Genomic DNA, 25599 nt, shown 5'->3' with positions numbered 1-25599 from the left:
CAAAAAGACAGAGACAAACAAAGACTCATTAAAATACAAACATTACGGGAAAAGGGATATATATATATATATATATATATCACATTTATTTATTTATATTTTATTTTATTTTATTTGTTTTTTTTGTTTTTTTATAATTTGCCTTTTGGCCTCTCACCGGAAGTTATTAATCCCGGAAGTAGTTCCAGTTTACTCCCACTCCGGCCAGCTGAGCTCTCAGTGAGCTGACAGTTGTTCCGTAACTAGTAGTAGTGGGTAGTGGAGGTACAACATTACATTACGAGACGTGAAGGAGGACTGGAGGAGTGATCTCTGACTCCTACTGCCTGGTGGTGACTGGTGACATTTACCTACGTGTCATAATAATAGTCACTTTTAACTGTCGATAACAGTGGTGGTGATCCAGCGAACAATAACAGGACGCCGGGGTGAAATGGAGATGATGTCGCTTCAGCCTTTTCTAACTATGCTAAGTTGTTGTTAGCCGAGGAAGCTAACTCGTCCGTCCGTCCAGTGGAAGTGGTAGTAGTCCTCCCTGTTTCTTTGTTGATTAGCATTTAGCTATAGCCAAACAGCGAACTTATCTCTTATCTCTCTGTAACACTTGTGTGTGGGAGGGGGAAAAAAGTTCCCGTTCGCTCGGATTATTCATTACTTTGAACAGTAAGATTTTGGAACGACTTTCCAAATTTCGACATAAGTGAACCGTGGAAGCCAATGTCGCTATACTTTCATGTTGTGTTTACTGTTTACAAAATAGGCAAGGCAAGTGAACCTAGATGTGTGAGATGAGATGAGGTGGCCTTAAAAAATAACATTTACATTATAGAACAACTGCATTCATTGGCAGAGATATGGACATATTTCTGTCCTGTTTCGTTAGCCAGTTTTCAACATTGGACTCTGGAGCTGACCCAAAATGAGGAGGACCCCCGGGTTGCAGCCAGAGAGGAGCAAAAGCCTTGTTTGTTGGAGTGTTTGATTTTTGCGTGAGCGTTGGGGGCGAAGGACAGAGGGATTCTGGTGCAGATTAACCTGTTTAAAGATTAAATGGGTGGCATAGGAAATCATCTTCACTGGGACCACCTGTCCCCTCCGCTTGGCATCGCAATGATGCTGAAGACGCTGCTACTCTCGAGCTGTCTTGGCTGGGTATATTGTCAAGATAGTTCAATCATGTCAGCAGAGGAGAAGAATACTATCAGGTGAAATGATGTGGCGTGTGTGTATTTATATATATTCAGAGAGTGTGTGAATGTGAGAACATAGTGGTGTGACTGAAAACCCACCTTTTCAGACTCCATCATGGCCCGTAGCACTTGCCCTAGCCCCTTAGATAGCATTTTATACAGACTTATAGTATGTTACATAGACAGCACTAGAATTGCATTTTATGTAGTCATAACACTTTATAGTATATATGTATAGTATGTCTCTAGATAGATATTCCACTGTTACGTTCTTAGCTTCTGCTAAATGCCTAAATTGTAACATACCATTTTCTTTATTTACTATTTCTGTTGTCTTATTTCTTTCTGTTGTAGGGAACAAATAGTTGAGATGTTTGACCATGCCTACGGCAGTTACATGGTAAGTGCATGCAGTAACATCAACAATCACTTTTAAGTGATTGCCTCATGATGTCATGTCTAAAAACGGCTGTCTTTGAGATAATTAACCGAGTGAGACAGTGTCCTGCTACATTTAAAATAACATTTATTGAGTACTTTGAATAACCAGACCAGCTGGGAATATGTGTGTGTGTGTCACGTGAGAAGACGATAAGAAGTGCATTTTACTTCCTTGTTAACTTGTTAACTGATCTGACATTGAGCACGGAGCATAAAACCCACACTTCTTTCCCAATGGAATTGCTCAGTGGAAATCTGTAGAAGACTGTTTATACTGAACAACTTTGAGTTGTTAACGTTAGGTACAAACATGTACAAACATGAACATCTCACGCAACACCTCCCCGTGCATACATACACTGTATGTGCCAAGAAGTCAATATAATCACTGCCAGTGCTATGCACATGTGTGTATGAGATTTATGTAGGCTGGCAGAAAATTTCCAGAGCCCTATTTTTTTCTGCCCGGTGCAATGCTGCACTAGCACCATCTATTCACGTGTTAAATACCAAATGATCATGCGCCTATTTATCCCCAATGGGTGTGTTGATTCTAAAACAAGGTGTGGTCTTGTGTCAAAAAATAGGGCCCCCGAGAGTGAGTTCTTAGCTTTGAGCTGATGACACAATGGTGATGAGCCTGGGGGACAATTCAGTTCACATATAGAGCAGCAGCAGAGTTAATAACAGCGAATAGCAGCGATAATAACAAAGGATTTTTGTGATGGCGGCAAGTGGAAGAAACCTCAGGCAGAAGGGTGGGGACTGCGGACACCTCTCGATCCGCAGCTGCGGGTCGCAAACGCAGAACATGTGAAGCCTGCAAAATGGGAGACACAGAAAACTCTAGGGAAAAGGGGTCAGCTCACTGACACAATGGTGTCAGCTGTCGAGACAACAACAACCTCTCACTCATTGTCAAGAAGACCAGTGATATGATCGTTGACTAGAGAAAGGAGAGAAGAGCGCATGCTGCTCCGGTCGCAGTGGTATGTACATTGCTTGGATTGGTGGCATGCACATCGCAGAGGACCTCACATGATCCACACACCACCACATACATGGTGGAAAAAAGGGCCTGTACTGCCTCGGACGTCTGAAGAAATTCTGCATGAGCCCCCCGCATTCTCCAGGGCGCTCTACAACAGACGGCACCGTCTATTCCAGAGCATAGTCACAAGGAAGCAGCCTCACTGGCCTGGCTGGTATGGAAACTACACCATCTTCAGAGTGCTACGGAAGCTGGTGTGGACGGCTCAGTGCAGTGCCGTAGGTGAGCTTCCTTCCCTCCACGACATGTGCCAAGCTGTGCGTGGATCACCACCGCAGCCACAATCTATTCACCCTGCTGCTATCAGGCAGGCAACACTGACTGTCATATCAAAAGCTGTTCGAACAGACCAAGGGACGTTTTCCACATCAAGGCTGTGTCGGGCTGAACAGGCACCGAGCCATGTTTCCTTGTTAGTATTGGCAACACAGGCTGTCACACTGGCACTACAACTTTATGACCTTTATGAATGTTGCAGTTTGCACTGTCTTGTCACACATTTCATGCGATGAATATAGGTGAGGTTTCCCTTTTTGTAATGAAGAGGTTCATAGCAGACCGCTGCTGTCCCTTGACTGTGTTCCAGAAATATGCATACCCGGCGGATGAGCTTATGCCTCTGAGCTGCAGGGGTAGGGTGCGTGGCCTGGAACCCAACAGAGGAGACATAGATGACTCCTTGGGGAAGTAAGTACACCTAGCTAGAGTCTTTAAAGTCCCCATATGAGGGTTGATGGTGAGCTGCAGGGGGAGGGTGCGTGGCCTGGAACCCAACAGAGGAGACATAGATGACTCCTTGGGGAAGTAAGTACACCTAGCTAGAGTCTTTAAAGTCCCCATATGAGGGTTGATGGTGAAGTGACAAAGAAAAGAAAAAGTCCATTACTGCATCAAAAGTAATCAACCAAACAATACTATAAAAACTGGTCAAACATTGGCCAAATTGTCTAATAATATAAGAAAGAGCCGAATAATTGTGAGAATGGCTGAACGCTTGTACATAATAAATAGCAAGATCCTCATCACTTGTTATCCGAACCTAAACAGACTTATTTTTTTGTTCCTTGAACCATTCTGGGCGGGAACCCTGTTTGGTGTTTTCATTATGTTATGCTTTAGCTATTGAAAAATAGCAGATCTACAATCTCATAGCGCGGCGCGGTACGAGCTTGTAGATCTGCTATTTTTGGAAAATGGCGAGCAAATCTTGGAATATATCTATTCTTTCAGAGCGAACTTTGAGTTTTCAACTCAAATCTTTGCTTTTGGGGGGTCCCTGGAACAACATGATATTTTCAGATGGGCCAATTACATAACATTTTTGGGGTCCTTGACATGAAATCTTGAGCACCACTGATGTAGAAACATAGGTATTTCAGAAAACTGTCAGGATTTAGAAGACATTTTTTTAAATTTCGACGTCAGGCCTAAATGGGTTAATATGTTTAATTTAAATTTAATTTGATACATTTTCTCTGGTCGATTTGCCTGTATACTTCCTGATTGGTTAGTCATTTCAACCAGGTTTTTCAACCAATGACAAAGCTTCTAGGAACATTTTTGAATGCAGATTGCGGCCCCTAGATGTGTCACAGAGACTACATTTATTTTGCGGAGCGTTCTACCCATTGCTGGCTGTCTGAATACCAAAAAAAGAAGAAAAAAAGGGTCATTAAAATGTTGACATATTATTGCTTATAGCCGCTTTAACCCTGACCGTCTCTTCTGTCTCCTAGGTTCTCCCTCACGCTGATCGACACCCTTGATACTTTGGTGGTGAGTACTCGCTCTGACCCTGTTTAAGTTTTGCATGGCTAGGAGTGGATTTTGTACAAGACCTCCTGGCTTAAATTATCCTCCAGCCATATTAACACACCATGTTTTGTAATGTCTGAATCCACTGATTTACATTCAAAACAACATGCATTAAAACAACATGCAACATGTTGAACGGGTAATCAATGAGTGACATAACTGAACCCAGCCGCTCTAGAACACCGGTCCCCAAAACACTGGGTCGGGACCCATCTGTGGGACGTGGACACATTTTCATGGGTCCCTTTTATATATTTTTTGTTTCCTACATTTAGTTTTACATTTTTTATAAAAAAAAACATTCCCAAAAAAGCATTTTCTTTCTTCATAAACTAAAAACTAATTTAAATGAAATCTAAGAAAAATTTAAGAAATTCCTTAAATTGAGTATTGAAAATAGCTGATCTACAAGCTCACAATGCGGTGTGAAGCGACGCATTGTGAGCTTGTAGATCAGCTATTTTCACTAGTTTGGGTGCCGGGCAAACGTCTAGCTCTCTTTTGGCTCACAGGCTAAAATGTTTGGGAACCACTGCCCTAGAACACAGTCAGCCACTATCCTAGAACATCGTTGCACGCTCAGTGACGAGAAATCATATGTGTGCAGGTGTTAAACAAGCTCGATGAATTTGAGGAAGCCGTGAAGAAAACGGTGAGAGACGTGCGTCTGGACAATGATGTGGTGGTGTCCGTGTTCGAGACCAACATCAGAGTATTGGGGTATGTAGCCCTTTTTTAAATAAACATTTTTATGTTTGATTTTGATACTTGATTGATACTTTTTGTAAGATGGTTCTGAAATAAATTTGACATCACCACTTGGCATTAAAGGTTTCATGACATTGATTTTAATTCATTTTTTAGGTTTTATGACCTCAATTACACCCAAAAAAAACCCTGAACTTTGAACATTTTTTCTGTGGTCTTGGATTCTTTTTTTTCTGTGTCTGTAAAGCCGCAGGCAAAACAGTGAAAATAGTGACATCTGCTGGCAAATCCCATTGTCATATATGGGATTTGCTGACTGTGACATCACAGTCAGCAGGAAAATCCCCAGAAAACCCCCAGACCACACAAAATCTACTGAATGTTAAAAGTTCAGGGTTTTTTTTGGGGTGCAATTGAGCTTAGAAAACCTAAGAAAAATTACAAAAACTATTTTGAATTGAAGTTTTCTATCGATGCTTTTAATGTTGCTAACATGTTATAACAATAAACATTCAGTAGTATAATTAGTAGTATAATTCAGTATTCAGTGTACTGTATATAGGGAGGTATACTGTACGTGTGTCCAGAGTTGGTTATGTTTGTATATTTGAATGACCTAGCTCTGGTGAGTAGGTAAAACGTTCTTTATATTCCCGCTACAGAAGAGAGGGCTGGTCTGCATTTCATGCGAGAGCTGAGACACGATCGGTCCCATAGCCTTAATGACCTTCTATCATTGATCATTCCCCAGAGGGCTCTTGGGGGCACATGTAATGGCCGAACTGCTGCGTGAGCGTGGTGAGAGGATGCAGTGGTATGAAGATGAGCTGCTGCACATGGCCAAAGACCTGGGCCACAGATTACTGCCTGCCTTCAACACCTCAAGTGGCCTTCCTTATCCCAGGGTATTCCTATTTTGTGTGTGTGTGTGTGTGTGTGTGTGTGTGTGTGTGTGTGTGTGTGTGTGTGTGTGTGTGTGTGTGTGTGTGTGTGTGTGTGTGTGTGCGTGTGCGCGTGCGCGCGCGCGTGCGCGTGCGCGCCAGTCAGTTAGTTCCCAAAAGTAGTAGACTACTAGCCTACAGTATTAATTGTTGGAGATACAGTGTATATATACTGTATTCCTCACCCAGTAAAAATGATCAATTCTCATCCAAAATTGGCTCAAATGCAACCAGGGCAGGGTTGACTAATGTAGGTGGGATAAAACTGGGGGTAGGTACAGTAGGTGAAGCCATATTATGTTCCGACTCTTTCTTTGGCTTCCCATCACTTTTGAATTGTTTGTCATAATGTCCATCAACTCAGCGGAAACAATATTGAATCAAAAGAAGTCCAAATTACCCTGAAATGCCTGAATGCCATTTTATTAATGGGGGTCTTAAATGTGTACATTAATTGTTGTCCATTGTTTTATCCAGTCACAATTCCTAATTGTGTTTTTTATACCAGTGGTTCCCAAAGTGGGGTCCGGGGACCCATAGGGGTACTTGAGAGAGTTCCAGGGGGTCCCCTAGCTAAATGATAGTTAGGAACTAAATGGACCCCGTATGGGTCTGTAACTCAGAGAATGTACAAATGGAACCAAATGGACCCTTATGGGTCTGTAACTCAGAGAATGTACAAATCGAACCAAATGGACCCTTATGGGTCTGTAACTCAGAGAATGTACACCATTTGTACACTCTCAGAGTTACAACATTAATTTTACAATATGTATTGGGGGTCCCAGAGATAGAAATGCCATTATATAGGGGGCCGTAGCCTAATTCAGGTCAAACCGGCGCCCTAGAGCCGTCAAAATCTTCTCTTATGGGGGCCCTTGGCATGTATTTTCAAATGGGGGGGGGGGGGGGGTCCGCAGGCTAATGATTATCATTTTGGGGGTCCTTGACATGAAAAGCTTTGGGAAGCACTGTTTAATACCGTACACTGAGCTGTTTTTGTGTGTGTGTGTGTGTGTGTCTTTGCATCATCAGGTGAATCTGCGCTACGGGGTCCTAAACCCTCTCTCACGTACAGGCACTGAGTCAGACACCTGTACAGCCTGCGCAGGGACCATGATCCTGGAATTTGCCGCTCTCAGCAGACTAACTGGGGACTCTGTGTTTGAGGTACTAAGACATTCCAGGTGACTAAAATGTGACTAAAACTAAATAAACTATTCAAAAGACTATGACTAAAACTAAAATCAAAATTTGCTGCCAAAACAACACTGCCCAGACGTTTTTCAGCTGGAGACCCACAAGAGAAATGGTGGCGTTTCTCGACCCAAAACCTGCAAAAATACATGTAGAATTTCCGTAAAACGTCGATCTTTATTAAACTCCAGATTTCCCGTTTTGTGTTGTATTTTTACAGGAACATGCCAGGAAGGCCCTGGATGTACTGTGGGAGAAGAGACAGAGAGGAAGTGACCTGGTGGGAACAGTAATCAACATCCACAATGGAGATTGGGTGCGCAGGGGTGAGGCACCACACACACACACACACACATATTATGAGCCCCGGTAACCTCAGAGACCTCACCACGAATGTGGCTAACTGTCTATGGAGGACTATGGAGGCTGTTATCCTCCTTTTACCAAGTCCCAAACAAGAAAATCATGCACTGGCACACACATGTCCATCTCACACACTCACACACACACACACACACACACACACACACACACACACACCAGTGTTGTTTTTGGCAGCAAAATTAGATTTTAGTTTTAGTCATAGTCTTTTGAATAGTTCTCATTTAGTTTTAGTCACATTTTTGTCACCTGGAATGTTTTTTTAGTGTTGGTCTAGTTTTAGTCGACTAAATGTCATACGATTTTAGTCGACTAAATCTACAGTTGATTTAGTCAACTAAGGTGTATTTTGGCAGGCCTTGATGGTGTCGAAATGATAGATTTTACAGTTGCTGAAAATAGCCGATCTACAAGCTAACAAGGCGTCGCACTGCGGCGCGTTGTGAGCTTGTAGATAAACGGCTATTTTCAGCATGCAACCAAGTGTAAAATGACTTATACTGGATCTCTTGTCCACTAGTCCCTTCCTAACACTTTAGTCTAGTTTTTATTTGTTGACGAAATCGTCAGTATATTTAGTCTTAGTTTTAGTCATCATAGCTTAGTTTTCATTTAGTTTCTATTTAGTTTTCGTCAGTGAAAAAAGTAGTCGACGGACATTTTTCGTCATAGTATTAGTCGACGAAAACAACACACACACACACACACACACACACACACACACACACACATACATGGTTGGTAGCACCCCTGCATGCACATGCATACACTGACACCACGCTAGACAGGAACGCCCAAAAACGTCACATCCGGTTTTAGCCTGGGGTAAGAATTTTCTATGGCTGCCAATGCAACTTGGTCCAATCCTTAATCACATACGGACAAACATCTATGCCGATGCTATCTAACTTGCGGAGGTAGCGTTCCTTGTCCACGGGCAACAGATCTTTCAACGTATGGCATTGCAAATACGTTTGATAATCACTACTCTGCTCAATATTGTTTTGAAAATGCCGCAAATTGCATTGCAGTGAACGAGCGCAAATCACAACTTCCCCCGGTTGTGGGCGGAGTCACAGTTTGAGGCGCTGTTTACGCGCCGTGGTGTCGGTGTATACTAACAAATATACATGGTGAACGCAGAACTGAAAAAAACCACTCACTCAAATTTGTAGCCGAGAGTTTGGAGTCATTGCGTTACTTTCATTGTGTCTTTTTGCAGACAGTGGAGTGGGTGCTGGTATTGACTCCTACTATGAGTACCTGATGAAGGCCTACATTCTCCTCGGAGACAATGTCTACCTGGAGAGGTTCAACATTGTAAGTCACATTTTATCTTTGAGCGGTGAGTAACAACCGCTCCAATGACCAGCTGTGTGTGTCCTGTGTCCGTTTCTGTTTGAGTACAGACAGCTGCAGCACCGCAGGGTGACCACCGAGTGGCACTGTTGAGTAGCCTACAGGCCCATTCACACTGACCACTATAACTATAACCAGTAAGACGCCCTGAGGGCGAGAAGGGACCTCGCCCTAAAGGGGCGTACTTGGATAGCACTTATTGTTGACTTAGATAGCATTTTATACAGACTTATAGCATGTTACGTAGACAGCACTAGAATTGCATTTTATGTAGTCATAGCACTTCATAGTATATATGTGTAGTATTGCCATGCTTTTTGTTCTTATTGTAAATCGCTCTGGATTAAATGCCTAAATTGTACCAACTTGGTTAATTTGCAAGTGTGACTCACGTTGTGGCAACCACACTGGTTATCATGAGACTGTATTAGTAGCCTGCCAGTAGTCCACAGACCACAACCACACCGGTTATCATGAGACTGTATTAGTAGCCTGCCAGTAGTCCACAGACCACAACCACACCGGTTATCATGAGACTGTATTAGTAGCCTGCCAGTAGTCCACAGACCACAACCACACCGGTTATCATGAGACTGTATTAGTAGCCTGCCAGTAGTCCACAGACCACAACCACACCGGTTATCATGAGTCTGTATTAGTTGCCTGCCAGTAGTCCACAGACCACAACCACACTGGTTATCATGAGTCTGTATTAGTAGCCTGCCAGTAGTCCACAGACCACAACCACACTGGTTATCATGAGACTGTATTAGTAGCCTGCCAGTAGTCCACAGACCACAACCACACTGGTTATCATGAGACTGTATTAGTAGCCTGCCAGTAGTCCACAGACCACAACCACACTGGTTATCATGAGACTGTATTAGTAGCCTGCCAGTAGTCCACAGACCACAACCACACTGGTTATCATGAGACTGTATTAGTAGCCTGCCAGTAGTCCACAGACCACAACCACACTGGTTATCATGAGTCTGTATTAGTAGCCTGCCAGTAGTCCACAGACCACAACCACACTGGTTATCATGAGTCTGTATTAGTAGCCTGCCAGTAGTCCACAGACCACAACCACACTGGTTATCATGAGTCTGTATTAGTAGCCTGCCAGTAGTCCACAGACCACAACCACACTGGTTATCATGAGACTGTATTAGTAGCCTGCCAGTAGTCCACAGACCACAACCACACTGGTTATCATGAGACTGTATTAGTAGCCTGCCAGTAGTCCACAGACCACAACCACACTGGTTATCATGAGTCTGTATTAGTAGCCTGCCAGTAGTCCACAGACCACAACCACACTGGTTATCATGAGTCTGTATTAGTAGCCTGCCAGTAGTCCACAGACCACAACCACACTGGTTATCATGAGTCTGTATTAGTAGCCTGCCAGTAGTCCACAGACCACAACCACACTGGTTATCATGAGTCTGTATTAGTAGCCTGCCAGTAGTCCACAGACCACAACCACACTGGTTATCATGAGACTGTATTAGTAGCCTGCCAGTAGTCCACAGAATTTACTCCCAACACATGCTTGGCCATATGAGGTCCTGCGTCTGTATGTGCTGTTTTCTATTGTATTTGTAGTGAATGCAGAGGTCTAATCTAAATCATCTACTGTTTTGTGTTTGCCACAGCACTACAGTGCCATTATGAAGTATATCAGCCAGCCTCCCCTCCTGCTTAATGTACACATGCACAACCCAACCGTGAGCGTGCGCAGCTGGATGGACTCCCTCCTTGCCTTCTTTCCGGGCTTGCAGGTCAGTAGTCCTTTTTGTTTCTCGAAGTCAACTAGTGCAAATGGTAAATAAATGGTGCATTTATATAGCGCCTAAATCCAAGGCGCTTTACATAGCTTGTGCATTACATTCACACACATTCACACACCGATGGCGGCGGAAACCATGCAAGGCACCAACAAGCACATCAGGAGCAATTAGGGGTTCAGAGTCTTGCTCACGGACACTTCGACACTAACTGGGGGAGCCCACAGGGTTCGAACCTTGCGGTTACCATCCAGCCACTCTACCCCTGAGCCACCGCTGCCCACAGATGTAAGATGTATCGAAGGATTGTAAGCAAGACTCTTTGTAAGCATGACTTTTGAGTCTAGTGTTGGGGGGGAGGGGAGGGGGGGGGGGGGTAGTACCAAAACATCCAATTGACACTAGGCTGAACGAATGCAACGGGAGCAAGTCTGACCCAACACTGCAGCAAATTGTCAAAAAAAACAGCCGATTTACAAGTATACATGACAAGTGTAGATTGAGATCCATCTGCATCTATGAGAAAAATGGGGTAAAATAAGTGGTCACTCCAACAAAAATAAAGTACTCATATCTGCACTCTGTATCGGCGAGTACTAAAAATTAAGTACTTGTACTCTGTTTAAAAAAAAGGTTTTCGGGACAACTCTAGTTACTAGTAGTGTATGCACTACGGTAGTGTCCGCAAATCAATGCTTTGAATGCATTGTGGAAAGGTTTACTCTCAAACCTATTTTGTTTGTTTGCAAAGCAGAAAAGCAACTTCAGTGGTGTGGTCTGGTGGTGCCCTTTTTAATTGTCTCCACCAGGCCGAAGGCATGGGGAGAGAGTATGTTTTGCACTCCGTCCGTCCGTCCGTGTGTCCGGCCGTCCGGCCGTCTGTGACCAGCTAATCTCCGGCACCGTTAACCAAATTTTGCACACACACTCCCTGGTTGCCAACGATGAACCTCTGCCCCAAAATTTCCAGAACGGCCTGTTATAGCGCCACCAGGAGGCCGCTTTGCGCAAAACAAGTTTTTGGACAGTACACCTACAGATTTTGTCCAAACATCACGCAAATTGGTACACAGTCTCTCTAGAGCAAGGGTTTTCAACTGATTATGAACCAGGGACCACCACCCTGACTGAGAATCGACCTGGGGACCACCACCCTGACTGAGAATCAACCTGGGGACCACTACCCTGACTGAGAATTAACCTGGGGACCATTGTTGTGTTGGAAGGGGGGATATGGGCGTGGTGTGGGGGAAAGAAATTAACCTTCCATATTAAACTCATGTTGCTGTTCATTGTAACTTACTCTATGAGTAAGCAGACACTTGCGATTGATTATGGGCACATTTCCTTATAATGGTGACTCAACCAGGCAAACCGGTACGGTTTCCCTTGAGATTCTAACTCACCTTTCTGTGGAAGTTCTTGACATCCGACTTTCCAGTAACTGACAACATCGACGCGTCATCGTTTGTCACCAGATCATTTACTGCATTGTTTCTTAACAGTCGGGGGCGACTGTGGCTCAAGAGGTAGAGCAGGTCGTCCAATGATCCATTGGTCGGCGGTTCGAATCCCGGCTCCTCCTGTCTACATGTCGAAGTGTCCTTGGGCAAGACACTGAACCCCAAATTGCTCCCGATGTGCTGGTTGGTACCTTGCATGGCTTCCGCAGCAATCGGTGTATGAATGTGTGTGTGAATGGGTGAATGTAATGCACAATCTATGTAAAGCGCCTTGGATAAAGGCGCTATATAAATGCACCATTTACCATTTTAACTTGTGGTCAATGCAATAAATCTTCACTTTCCTACTAAATGCATGGTCAGGGACCACATGCAACACCTTCACGGACCACCAGTGGTCCACGGACCACCTGTTGAAAACCCATGCTCTAGAGCCATTCAACGAAACGGGTCTTTCAGATTTCTCGGACTCCTGATTGGCTAAGATTGGCTTCCAAAGTTCGCAGGAGTGCTCAGTTTCAAACAAAATGCTGCCAATCATGAACACATTTTGTGTGATTTCCGTGAAATTGTGCACGCACATTCCCACTAGGCCGAGGAAGAAATGCCACATGAACAGTTTCAACTCGGCCTCATGGTGGCGCTATAACTGGCTTACCTCTAACTGCAGGGCTCTGTGGATAACTTTGTATGCCAACTCCCTAGAGGCCAAGGAAAAACCTTTTCCTGGAATTTTTCACATCTGCTCTTTATAGCGCCACCAGGAGGCCGGCATATGTAAAACACATTTTCTAATATTACTCCTTCAGATTTTATCCAAATTTCACGCAAATTGGTACACATGCTCTCCATAGTCATGTGATCAAGACAGGTTTGTTTGATTTCTCATAATCCACCCTCATTGGCTACGATTGGCTTCTAAACTTTTCAGGAGTAGCCCGCTTTGTACCCGTTTTGTACAAATCGCCCACAACTACTCAACGCAGCGTCCGATTGTGGTGAAACTGTGCATGCATATTCCCACTAGGCTTTGGAAGAAATGCCACTTGACTGTTTTCAAATCAGCCTCATGGTGGCGCTACAACAGGCCAAGCCGCGACACACACACACACAGGTCACCTGGTGGAGACCTGTGCCCAGAAGGGCACTTTTTCTAGTTTGTGAAATGTTTCTAATATTGCTTCATTGACTTTGTTTGTTGTGAACATTCTAAACAGGTTTTGAGAGGAGACCTGAAGCCAGCCATCGAGACCCATGAGATGCTCTATCAGGTTACCAAACAGCACAAGTTTCTCCCCGAGGTAACTGTTCTCATGTTAACCCATTTAGGCCTGATGTCGAAATTAAAAAAAAATAAAAAACATGAAAAACCTTATGTTTCTGTATCAGTGGTGCTCAATATTTCATGTCAAGGACCCCAAAAATTATATGTAATATGCCTCCCCCCACCATCTGAAAATATGTTGTTCCAGACTCCCCAGAAGCAAAGATTTTAGTTAAAATGTTCACTCTGTAATAATATATATTCAAAGATTTGAGGCACATTTTCACGATTTAAAAAGAATAGCAGACCTACAAGTTTGTAGATCTGCTATTTTTCAATAGCTAAAGTATAACAAAATGCTTTAAAACACCAAAAGGGGTTCCCTATATACGTTGTATATAATAGGACTATCCTAGGCTCCCAATTGTTTTCCCTCTCCACACCAAATGTCTTCGCAGGAAATATACAAGCTCACAATGACTTTGAGCTAATGTTGGCTATTTCACCCTATCACGAGCTCACAATGACTTTGAGCTAATAGGTTGGCTATTTCACCCTATCACGAGTACAATATAAAGCTATTTCACCCTATCACGAGTAAAATATAAAGCTATTTCACCCTATCACGAGTACAATATAAAGCTATTTCACCCTATCACGAGTAAAATATAAAGCTATTTCACCCTATCACGAGTAAAATATAAAGCTATTTCACCCTATCACGAGTACAATATAAAGCTATTTCACCCTATCACGAGTACAATATAAAGCTATTTCACCCTATCACGAGTACAATATAAAGCGGAGCCTTCCTCCTCACTTCAGTTTCGTCTTTCAAATTTCGCACAAATGTATGGAAAATGGCAGCTTCCTTTCTCGGATGATTTCCGGAGGTAAGTTAAAGCAAAGCAAAGTTACTATATTTACCCAGGGTATCTGGGGTAAGCTCAAGAACTTGTTTCCAGCCAGGCCCTGCTCATAGAACATTTCATGGTAGTGGTTCAATGCCTTGCTCAAGGGCACTTCAGCGGTGGTAATTTTGACGTGTCGGACCGCTGATTCGAACTGGCGACCTTCCGGTATCAAGACCGCTCCGCAATCCGTTCGGCCACCGCTGCCACACTAAGGTGGCAGTTCCAGACTCTATATAATATAGCATTCGGAGATTGTGGAATAGTTGTCTGGCTACGTGAGACTAGTGAGTGAAGAAGAGCGTCGAATAGTGATTTGATATTTTTGATATTTGATAATGAATTCCCACTTTTTAAATCTGTTGTTCGTTTCTCTTCCTGCAGGCTTTCACCACAGAATTTCGAGTTCATTGGGGCCAACACCCACTGAGGCCAGAATTTGCAGAAAGCACGTACTATCTCTACAAGGTGTGTGTGTGTATGGAGTGGGGTAGATATATATATATATGAATTAGGGGCATAGATGTACGTATCATGTGTGCGTGCATGATTGACAGGCTGTAGTTTCAGTTCATGAAGAGGACAGGTTTTGGAGAGGCCCAAGTACTACTCAGGCAAGGGATAATACAGAGGCTTTCTTTTTTCTTACTCATAACACTTGCAGTGTTATGACATTTTAACAATCTTTGACCACAGAAATGCCACAGGAAAATGTCTCAAAGGTGTGTGTGACCAGTACCAAAAGTGGCACTGTTGTGCCAGAAACAGAGAGAGAGAGATATAGCTGCATGTCGCCTGCTAATGAGAGAGAGACAGAGAGGGGGGGGGGGGGGGGGGGGGGGGGGGGGGGGATTTGCACCACTCAGTTCACACGGGTGTGATTTTTAAATGTACAACTATTATTTAAAAAAACATAATAGGTATGCCTAGTTAAACAACTAGTCAACTAGGAAACTAGTCAACATCACTAGAAATGAAAGCCCTAATGTGAATTGAACATTGAAGCAATGTGAAGTCAGGACATGTGATGTGACATTGTACTGTAGATGACTTGTTTGGAGCATACAGCATATTATGCTACTGAGAACTGTATATCGTATAAGAGGAGTGGTCTTAATCACGTGTTGATCTCTTTTAGGCCACAGGGGACCCTTACTATCTCAGGGTGGGACAATCTATTGTGGAGAAGCTGAACGCCTACGCCAGGGTGCCTTGTGGCTTCGCTGCTGTGCAAGATGTCCGCACTGGGACTCATGAAGACAGGTTGGAAGTACAGTGTTTTACTGGGCACATATTCATTGTGTATGTTTAACCCATTTTGGGCGGGAACCGGGAACCCCTTTTGGTGTTTTAAACATTGTTATAACTTAGCTATTGAAAAATAGCAGATCTACAAGTTCATAGCGCGCCACCGAGTGGCGCGCTACGAGCTTGTAGGTCTGCTATTTTTGAAAAATCTTGAAAATATTTATTTCAGAAAACTGGAGGATTTAGAAGATTTTTTTTTTTAATTTTGACGTCAGGCCTAAATGGGTTAATTTCCCCACATCCCACTCTGGCTTGAATCTGTAACTGATGTGTTCTCTCTGTGTGTCTGTGTGTCTGTGTGTCTGTGTGCCTGTGTGCCTGCCTGCCTGCCTGCCTGCCTGCCTGCCTGCCTGCCTGCCTGCACGTTACTGTCTGCCCTAGGATGGACTCCTTCTTCCTGGCGGAGATGTTTAAGTACCTCTACCTGCTGTTCACGGAGAAGAGCCAGCTGCCCTTCGACATCGACGACTTCATCTTCACCACCGAGGCCCACCTCCTGCCCGTCTCTCTGTCCACCACGCAGCGGCCCTGCAAGGGCAACAACACCGTGGTAAGGCCCACCTCCTGCCCGTCTCTCTGTCCACCACGCAGCGGCCCTGCAAAGGCAACAACACCGTGGTAAGGCCCACCTCCTGCCCGTCTCTCTGTCCACCACGCAGCGGCCCTGCAAGGGCAACAACACCGTGGTAAGGCCCACCTCCTGCCCGTCTCTCTGTCCACCACGCAGCGGCCCTGCAAGGGCAACAACACCGTGGTAAGGCCCACCTCCTGCCCGTCTCTCTGTCCACCACGCAGCGGCCCTGCAAGGGCAACAACACCGTGGTAAGGCCCACCTCCTGCCCGTCTCTCTGTCCACCACGCAGCGGCCCTGCAAAGGCAACAACACCGTGGTAAGGCCCACCTCCTGCCCGTCTCTCTGTCCACCACGCAGCGGCCCTGCAAAGGCAACAACACCGTGGTAAGGCCCACCTCCTGCCCGTCTCCCTGTCCACCACGCAGCGGCCCTGCAAAGGCAACAACACCGTGGTAAGGCCCACCTCCTGCCCGTCTCTCTGTCCACCACGCAGCGGCCCTGCAAGGGCAACAACACCGTGGTAAGGCCCACCTCCTGCCCGTCTCTCTGTCCACCACGCAGCGGCCCTGCAAAGGCAACAACACCGTGGTAAGGCCCACCTCCTGCCCGTCTCTCTGTCCACCACGCAGCGGCCCTGCAAAGGCAACAACACCGTGGTAAGGCCCACCTCCTGCCCGTCTCTCTGTCCACCACGCAGCGGCCCTGCAAAGGCAACAACACCGTGAGGAACACTGCTGGTTTTGGAAGCAAATTTAGATTTTAGTCATTATAGTCTCTTGCAGTGTTGTTTTCGTCGACTAAAACTATGACAAGAAAAAATGTTCGTCGACTACCTTTTTTCCACTGACGAAAACTACATGGAAACTAAGCTGTGATGACTAAAACTAAGACTAAAAATATAGTGACAATTTTGTCAACAAATACAAACTAGACTAAAATGTTAGGAAAGTACTAGTGGACAAGAGATCCAGTATAAGTCATTTTACACATGGTTGCATGCTGAAAATAGCAGATCTACAAGCTCACAACGTGTCGCGCTGCGATGCGTTGTAGATTGGCTATTTTCAGCAAGTGTAAAATCAGTCAAAAACAGGCATCAAGCCCCGCTAAAATACATTTTTGTCGACTAAATCAACTGTAGATTTAGTCGACTAAAATCTTCTGTAGATTTAGTCGACTAAAACTAGACTAAACACTAAACATTCCAGGTGACTAAAGTGTGACTAAAACTAAATGAAAGCTATTCAAGATACTATGACTAAAACTAAAATCAAAATGTGCCACCAAAAACACTGGTCTCTTGAATAGTTTTCATTTAGTTTTAGTCACATTTTAGACCACCTGGATTTGTTTTAGTGTTGTACTGGATCTTGTCTGTTCTTGTCCACTAGTCCCTTCCTAACATTTTAGTCTAGTTTTTATTTGTTGACGAAATCGTCAGTATATTTAGTCTTAGTTTTAGTCACCATAGCTTAGTTTTCATGTAGTTTCCGTTTAGTTTTCCTCAGTGAAAAAAGGTAGTCGGCATTTTTCGTCTTAGTTTTACTCGACAAAAACAACACTGGTGAGGACCATGCTCAGTCACTCGCGGAGGCCAGTGGTCCCCAAAGTACTTCATGTCAAGGACCCCCAAACGACATAGAAAGGGTTTTCAGAAAACCGTGATGATTTAGAAGGCATTTGTAGAATCGTCCTCAGGTCTAAAAGGGGGTAATTTTCAGGCCCGTATTAGTTGAGAACTCAAATGTTTCTCCGTCTTGTGCTCCCAGGAGGCTCCCACGTTAATCCAAGAGGAGGACATGTTCACGTACTCCTGTCCCAGCACCCAGACCTTGTTTCCCAACAACCCTTCCTTTGCCAAGACCATACGAGACAGCTACAAGTACCTCACCGGGGTGGGACGGGCCTTCCATTCCTTGCCGGTCAGGTGTGTATGTGTGTCCACTCACAAGGTCTCTGAGATTTTTACAAAAGTGAATGGATTGTTATAGGCAGCAGAACACACGGTGACATTGATTGATATCTATTTATATTTCATGAAACCTGTGTTTGTGTGTAGTCTAAATGGTCCTGTGTGTTGGTTCTACAGAGAAATTGAACTGCCGCTCCATGATACGGGCATGGAGCCGGTGGAGTTCCTGAAAAGCATGGGTATCTCCCTCACCCCACTCCATGAAGCTGCATCTTCAGACAGCGTGAGTCTATGGGTACTTTCTACTACACACACACAAACACTTTGAACGGTTTAACCCAGGGGTGGGCAACTGGCGGCCCGGGGGCCACATGCGGCCCCCACCTTCATTTAATGCTGCCCTCAGGTTAATGTCAGAATACTGATATAATATTGGTTTCAGCTGTTTACAATTCCACAACATGCAAACATGACCCGCTTTAATTACTTCAGTCTAAATTAGTAGCTCAATGCTTCAACACTCGTATAATTAAAAGCATTTGAAATTACATAAACATTTTAATTTTCAGGATTCCGATTCAAAAATAGCAAAAAAGAATGCAAGATTTCAATTCGAATATAGCAAAAACACGTCGCCCAAAACACGTCGCGCTGCGACGCGTTTTAAGCTTGTAGATCGGCTATTTTTGCTACGACTAATATATGGCCCTCTGGAGTGAGTGTGGAAATATAGTGGCCCTCTCCATCGTCAAAGTTGCCCACCCCTGGTTTAACCCATTTAGACCGGAGAAAAGATTCTACAAATGACTTCTAAATCCTGACAGTTTTCTGAAAAACCTCATGTTTCTGTCAGTCGTTCTCAAACATTTTCATGTCAAGGACCCCCAAAAGTGTAAATGCAATTTGCCACCAACCCCCATCTGAAAATATGTTGTTCCAGGGACCTCCCCAGAAGGAAAGATTTGAGTTAAAAACGTTCGGTCTGAAAGAATATATATATTCAAAGATTTGTGCCGCATTTTCACGATTTTTCTCTACGAGCTTGTAGATCTGCTATTTTTGAAAAATCGTGAAAATGTGGCGCAAATCTTTATATATTCTTTCAGAGCGAAAGTTTTCAACTCAAAACTTTGCTTCTGGGAGGTCCCCATGGAACAACATATTTTCAGATGGTGGTCGGTGGCCAAATACACATAATTCTGGGGGTCCTTGACATGAACAAGTTTGAGCACCACTGACACAGAAACATGTGACAAACATCAGCACACTGTGGCCTTATGAGTCATCTATCCATGACATTTAGTAGTGAGCTCCTGAAGAGTGAATCCCCCTGGCAACAGTGATGATTAGTAGTGAGCTCCTGAAGAGTGAATCCCCATGGCAACAGTGATGATTTCATTTAGTAGTGAGCTCCTGAAGAGTGAATCCCCCTGGCAACAGTGATGATTTAGTAGTGAGCTCCTGAAGAGTGAATCCCCCTGGCAACAGTGATGATTAGTAGTGAGCTCCTGAAGAGTGAATCCCCCTGGCAACAGTGATGATTAATAGTGAGCTCCTGAAGAGTGAATCCCCATGGCAACAGTGATGATTTCATTTAGTAGTGAGCTCCTGAAGAGTGAATCCCCCTGGCAACAGTGATGATTTAGTAGTGAGCTCCTGAAGAGTGAATCCCCCTGGCAACAGTGATGATTAGTAGTGAGCTCCTGAAGAGTGAATCCCCCTGGCAACAGTGATGATTTAATTTAGTAGTGAGCTCCTGAAGAGTGAATCCCCCTGGCAACAGTGATGATTTAGTAGTGAGCTCCTGAAGAGTGAATCCCCCTGGCAACAGTGATGATTAGTAGTGAGCTCCTGAAGAGTGAATCCCCCTGGCAACAGTGATGATTAGTAGTGAGCTCCTGAAGAGTGAATCCCCCTGGCAACAGTGATGATTTCATTTAGTAGTGAGCTCCTGAAGAGTGAATCCCCCTGGCAACAGTGATGATTTAGTAGTGAGCTCCTGAAGAGTGAATCCCCCTGACAACAGTGATGATTTAGTAGTGAGCTCCTGAAGAGTGAATCCCCCTGGCAACAGTGATGATTCCGTCGACTAAAACTTAAGACGAAAAATGTAAAACTAAGCTATGATGATGACTAAAACTAAATATAATAGTAGTATAATAGTTTGTTTGGTATATCCAGCTATTATTCCAACTCGTAGAGACTGGCGAGGCTAAAAACTAACAGGGTGGGGGGGACAAAACAATGCAACACAGGAAAAAACGGAATCCCAAAAACAGATTTTTTTTAATCATCCGGTCTAGACCACGCCTAGCCCGCATCACACAGCCGATTAGTAACACAGACCAGGGCTTTCCTCCGAGGTGGAAAGTGTTGACGCGAGGCTACTGTTTCTGCCTACTACACACACACACACAGAAGCAGCTACATGCACACAATCCCTACACACCCGGCCCTCACAGACCTACTATAATATTTAAACACAGGCAACTGAAACTTTGCATATAAAGGCTGCGCACACACAAACATATGAACATATAATTGTATATACACACACAGCTGTGTGTCAGTGTTGTTTTCGTCGACTAAAACTAAGACGAAAAATGTTCGTCGACTACCTTTTTCCACCGACTGAAACTAAATGGAAACTACATGAAAACTAAGCTATGATGACTAAAACTAAAAAGACTAAATATACTGACGATTTCGTCAACAAATAAAACCTAGACTAAAATGTTAGGAAGCGACTATAGTGGACAAGAGATCCAGTATAAGTCATTTTACACTACAAGCTCGTAGATCGTAGAAGCTTGTAGATCGGCTATGTTCAGCACGTGAAAAAAACAGTCATTACGACGGCATCATGGCCCGCCAAAATACATTTTGTTCGACTAAATCAACCGTAGATTTAGTCGACTAAAATCTTATGATATTTAGTCGACTAAAACTAGACTAACACTAAAACATTCCAGGCGACAAAATTGGGACTAAAATCTAAATTTGCTGCCAAAAACAACACTGGTGTGTGTGTGTGTGTGTTCCACTGAATCCATGCACACAGCACCTAAGCGTGTGCTATGATTGACTTATTGATCGTTATAACGTGTGCTATGATTGACTTATTGATCGTTATAACGTGTGCTATGATTGACTTATTGATCGTTATAACGTGTGCCACGTTTACCTATTTCAGGAGCACAAGGGAGTATACAGAGTGAAACTGGTGGCGGAGGTAAGCCAGGCGCCAGAGGACGAGGTTCTGCCAATAATCGTTCAGCTCATATCCCCCCCGTTTCTGGGTAGGACGGTCCTCACCGGGGGACCCGCAAAGTTTGGGATGGACCTCACCAAAAAGGAGCACGGGGTGAGCTCATTTTTCATAACGATATGAAAGGTTTTATAAAAATAAATAAAGTTTATTTGTATACAGTGTTGATTTCGTCGACTAAAACTAAGACAAAAAAATGTTCGTCGACTACCTTTTTTCACTGACGAAAACTAAATGGAAACTACATGAAAACTAAGCTATGATGACTAAAACTAAGACTAAATATACTGACAATTTCGTCCACAAATAAAAACTAGACTAAAATGTGAGGAAGGGACTAGTGGACAAGAGATCCAGTATAAGTCATTTGACACTTGGTTGCATGCTGAAAATAGCCGATCTACAAGCTCACAACGCGTCACGCTGCGACGCGTTGTGAGCTTGTAGATCGGCTATTTTCAGCAAGTGTAAAAACAGTCATTACGATGGCATCAAGGCTGTAGTCGACTAAATCAACTAGATTTAGTCGACTAAAATCTTATGATATTTAGTCGACTAAAACTAAACTAACACTAAAACATTCCAGGTGACTAAAATGTGACTGAAACTAAATGAAAACTATTGAAGAGACTATGACTAAAACTAAAATCACAATTTGCTGCCACTGTTTGTATAGCACCTTTTGAGATCGGCTAAAAGGTGTTTTTACAGGGAGACCTGATAGCCCGAAAGGTTGAGGCGACTACCACATCTGATGGCTGACGGTCAGTCAGGACTGGTTTAGACTGGAACTCACCTATGCTTTCTATGGCCTAGGCAGCTAGACGCAGCTGCATGACATGAGACTAATTAATTAGAGCGACAGAGAGAGAGAGAGAGGAGTGTGTGCGTGACTGCGTGTAGTATACGCATCAATTTAACAAAGGTGCAGACGATCAGAAATCAGCAGAGAGTGAGCGACGTTTGCACTAACATATGCCGAGTCTGCCCCAGACTTTTTTTTTTCTCCCTGGAAAAAAACGTCTGGGTTTCCGAGGCTAGGACTGGATTGACCGCATGCCATTCCCATACTTATACTTTCTCTACCAGTTTCCTCTTTCTCTCTTAAGCCCAGTACATGCTCCCTCCGACATCCAAGCCGACAAACGAGCAAACAAACAAAAAAGTACTGTCCATGACTGTCGCTAAAATGACAGTATTATTACTATACTATAGCTCGAACGAGCAGTTGAGCGGGATTTTCGTACTACTAATGAACTATTCATGCCTTCAGTTAATTTTGGTAACATTGTAATGGCTATGGAGAAACCTAAAAACATCTTACATCTTTGATTTGTCCATAAATGCATATACAATATACAGGTATCTGACGTTTAGGGCTGGGGCGTTATGGGATTTTTATTACCGCGGTTATTGTCGGCCCCCATACCGCCGGTATGGCGATAATTACCGACTTTGTATTGATGTCTGTCAGCGAGAGAAGAGAAAGGGGGAGAGGGAGGGAGAGAGAGAGAGAGAGAGCTGTACAGACAGGACGGACAGAACTGTTTTTATCTTTTGACTGACTATAAGAAAAAGTCCTTCTGCACACCTACAATGGACAGGTGCGTCGGATAACTGGAACTGAGAAGTAGAGAAAAAAATAATCCTGCACACTGTCTTCACTTGGAATCGCAATGGCAACCATTCTCACTCCAATGAAATGCCCGCTCAGCAGCGCATCGCATGAAACAAACACCTCACCATTCAAAAACGTCCCCTCATCATGGAACCTAAAATCTTAAACATATTAAACAAATTCCAAGTTAACTGATAGATTTAATATATGATGAATTGAAAGGTTCAACTTCCACCACGCAGCAACTGCGCGCCTCCCCAGTCCCCAAGCCATGAGTTAACATTATTGCTTGATTGATTGATTTAAGTTTGTATTAACAGTTTACAGTACATTTGCACAACTCAATACAAAAACTGTTAACTGTTACTCTGTGAGTGGACGACACCAAAGCATTACACTTGTTTACAAGAGGGTCCACCTTGTTCAATTCATCATAACATTTTGTACACTATACACTTCTATAAAGCCAAAAACAGGAAATCATCATAAAGGAGGTAAAAAGGGGGAAAACATATACAGTGAGGGGGAAAAGGGGTGGGTGGGGGTGGGTGGAGTCAAGGGATTTACATGTCTTAATGACAGTTGGTAGGGCGTTCCACATTTTTGTGGCATAGGAGTGAAATGAATTTAGGTGGACCCTCTTGTAAACAAGTGTAATGCTTTATTGGGTCGTCCACTCGCAGTTAACAGTCTTTGTATTGAGTTGTTCTTGAAATGTAGGCTACTGTAATTCTGCAAACTGTTAATAAATAGTTCAATCAATCAATCAATACTTGTTTGTGCCGAATCTGGGTTGCACATGGTTTGTTGAACTCCCTCTGGTGTTGCTGGCATATGATTAGACTGACTGAGCCTCACTGTTTATTATGATACACTTTATTTCATATCAACCATATGCACTTAGGCCTAGAACCCAGGGTTAGGGTTAGAACTAGGGTTAGGGTTAGGGTTAGAACCTAGGGCGCCAGAACAGCACGGACACCGCGGTAACGAACCCGATACCGCGGTATGCGTTGTATACCGGCGGTATGGCGATATTGCGGTTATTGCACCCAGCCCTACTGACGTTGTGAATATTTAGTGACTCCGGTATCATCCTTGCAACGTGCTCCCACCAGAGCATATTTATGTTTTCATTAAAATGTTTGTATATGACATTTACCATGACACTAAGCCTCTTTTTAACATGCAAATACTGATTTCTCTTCTTCCACAAATGGATGCATTTGTCCCCCAGGTGAAAGGGAGCATCGTTAAGTCTTCTCCCTACACGGCATGTGGGCCGATCCATAATGAGGACGAGCTGAAAGGTCACATCGCCCTGGCGCTGCGCGGAGACTGCATGTTCGCTGGCAAGGCTCGCAGACTACAGGAGGCCGGAGCCGTAGGGGTTATTTTCATTGGTGAGTATTATTATTATTACTGCAGGAACTGGAAAGCACGTCCACTCTGAAAAATGGACAGATGAATAAGTTGGCGTGACTAGTTTTCAGCTTTACAGCAGGGTACATATTTTTGAGTGGTGCAAACCACTCCAACAACTGGCTTTGTACCCGTGTACCCGTGTTCGTACCAAAAAAAATGAGCATGGTTACTATGGTCACGGACATTACGTCAGACCACAGCTGATCAGGCTATATAAGACCTTGCACCACTCAGTGGTTTTCTGAAAAAAACCTGTTTCTGTCAGTCGTCCCCCAAGGACCCCCAAAAATATCTGTATTTGGCCGCTGACCCCCCCATCTGAGAATATGTTGTTCCAGGGACCTCCCAAGAAGCAAAGATTTGAGTTAAAAATGTTCACTGTGAAAGGATATATTCAAAGATTTGCACTACATTTTCACAATTAAAAAGAAAATCACACCCGTGTGAACTGAGTGGTGCAACCCCCCCCCCCCCCCCCCCCCCCTCTCTCTCTGTCTCTCATTAGCAGGCAGCAGTGCAGCACTATCTCTCTCTCTCTCTGTTTCTGGCACAACAGCGCCACTTTTGGTAGTCATTGGTACTCATGCTCATAGTGACATAGGTGGGTGAACACATGGGTGAACACATAGGTGAACACGGACATTGCTGTTCCTTGGAGTGGTTGCACCACTCAATAGCAGACCTACAAGCTTGTAGCTATGAGATCTGCTATTTTTCAATAGCTAAACCATAACATAATGCTTAAAACCCAAAAAGGGGTTCCCGGCCAAAATGGGTCAACAATATCACCTGGAGAAATGTTCTTTCTCTTGGTGTCTGCACTACGGCAAATAACACGATTCACCCAGATTATATATGGGCACAAAACGGAGCTATATCAACCATTATGGGGTAAAAGAATGTCTGTCATGATCGTGATGTTTCTTTTGCCCGAAGTAAGTGCGATGACGCGGTCTGACCGGCTCTCTCTCACGCCCGCTCCC

General features: G+C 44.0%; 1 protein-coding gene across 2 annotated transcripts in view; it reads left to right on the top strand.

Annotated features, from left to right (window-relative positions):
* The first annotated feature begins 234 nt into the window (after positions 1–234).
* LOC306939791 (ER degradation-enhancing alpha-mannosidase-like protein 3) overlaps positions 235–25599 on the top strand; it is a 28651-nt gene continuing 3286 nt past the window's right edge. Inside the window, exons 1-18 of one of the 2 annotated variants that reach the window (XM_079524494.1) lie at positions 235–1205; positions 1545–1590; positions 3269–3369; positions 4419–4458; positions 5105–5217; positions 5957–6110; positions 7182–7316; positions 7564–7669; positions 8947–9044; positions 10742–10867; positions 13554–13637; positions 14896–14979; positions 15650–15774; positions 16201–16366; positions 18163–18320; positions 18483–18588; positions 21499–21669; positions 24429–24594. In XM_079524494.1, the coding sequence (XP_079380620.1) occupies positions 1051–1205; positions 1545–1590; positions 3269–3369; positions 4419–4458; positions 5105–5217; positions 5957–6110; positions 7182–7316; positions 7564–7669; positions 8947–9044; positions 10742–10867; positions 13554–13637; positions 14896–14979; positions 15650–15774; positions 16201–16366; positions 18163–18320; positions 18483–18588; positions 21499–21669; positions 24429–24594 (2134 nt within the window). In that variant the 5' untranslated portion in view covers positions 235–1050. Of the gene's footprint in view, positions 1206–1544; positions 1591–3268; positions 3370–4418; positions 4459–5104; positions 5218–5956; positions 6111–7181; positions 7317–7563; positions 7670–8946; positions 9045–10741; positions 10868–13553; positions 13638–14895; positions 14980–15649; positions 15775–16200; positions 16370–18162; positions 18321–18482; positions 18589–21498; positions 21670–24428; positions 24595–25599 lie in introns of both variants that reach the window. The other variant, XM_079524493.1, reaches the window with a different exon arrangement.

This window comes from Electrona antarctica (genome assembly GCF_951216825.1).
Source record: "Electrona antarctica genome assembly, chromosome: 16".
Lineage (NCBI taxonomy): Eukaryota > Metazoa > Chordata > Actinopteri > Myctophiformes > Myctophidae > Electrona > Electrona antarctica.
The sequence above is the reverse complement of the archived record's forward strand: the minus strand, read 5'-3'. Positions and strand labels throughout refer to the sequence as shown.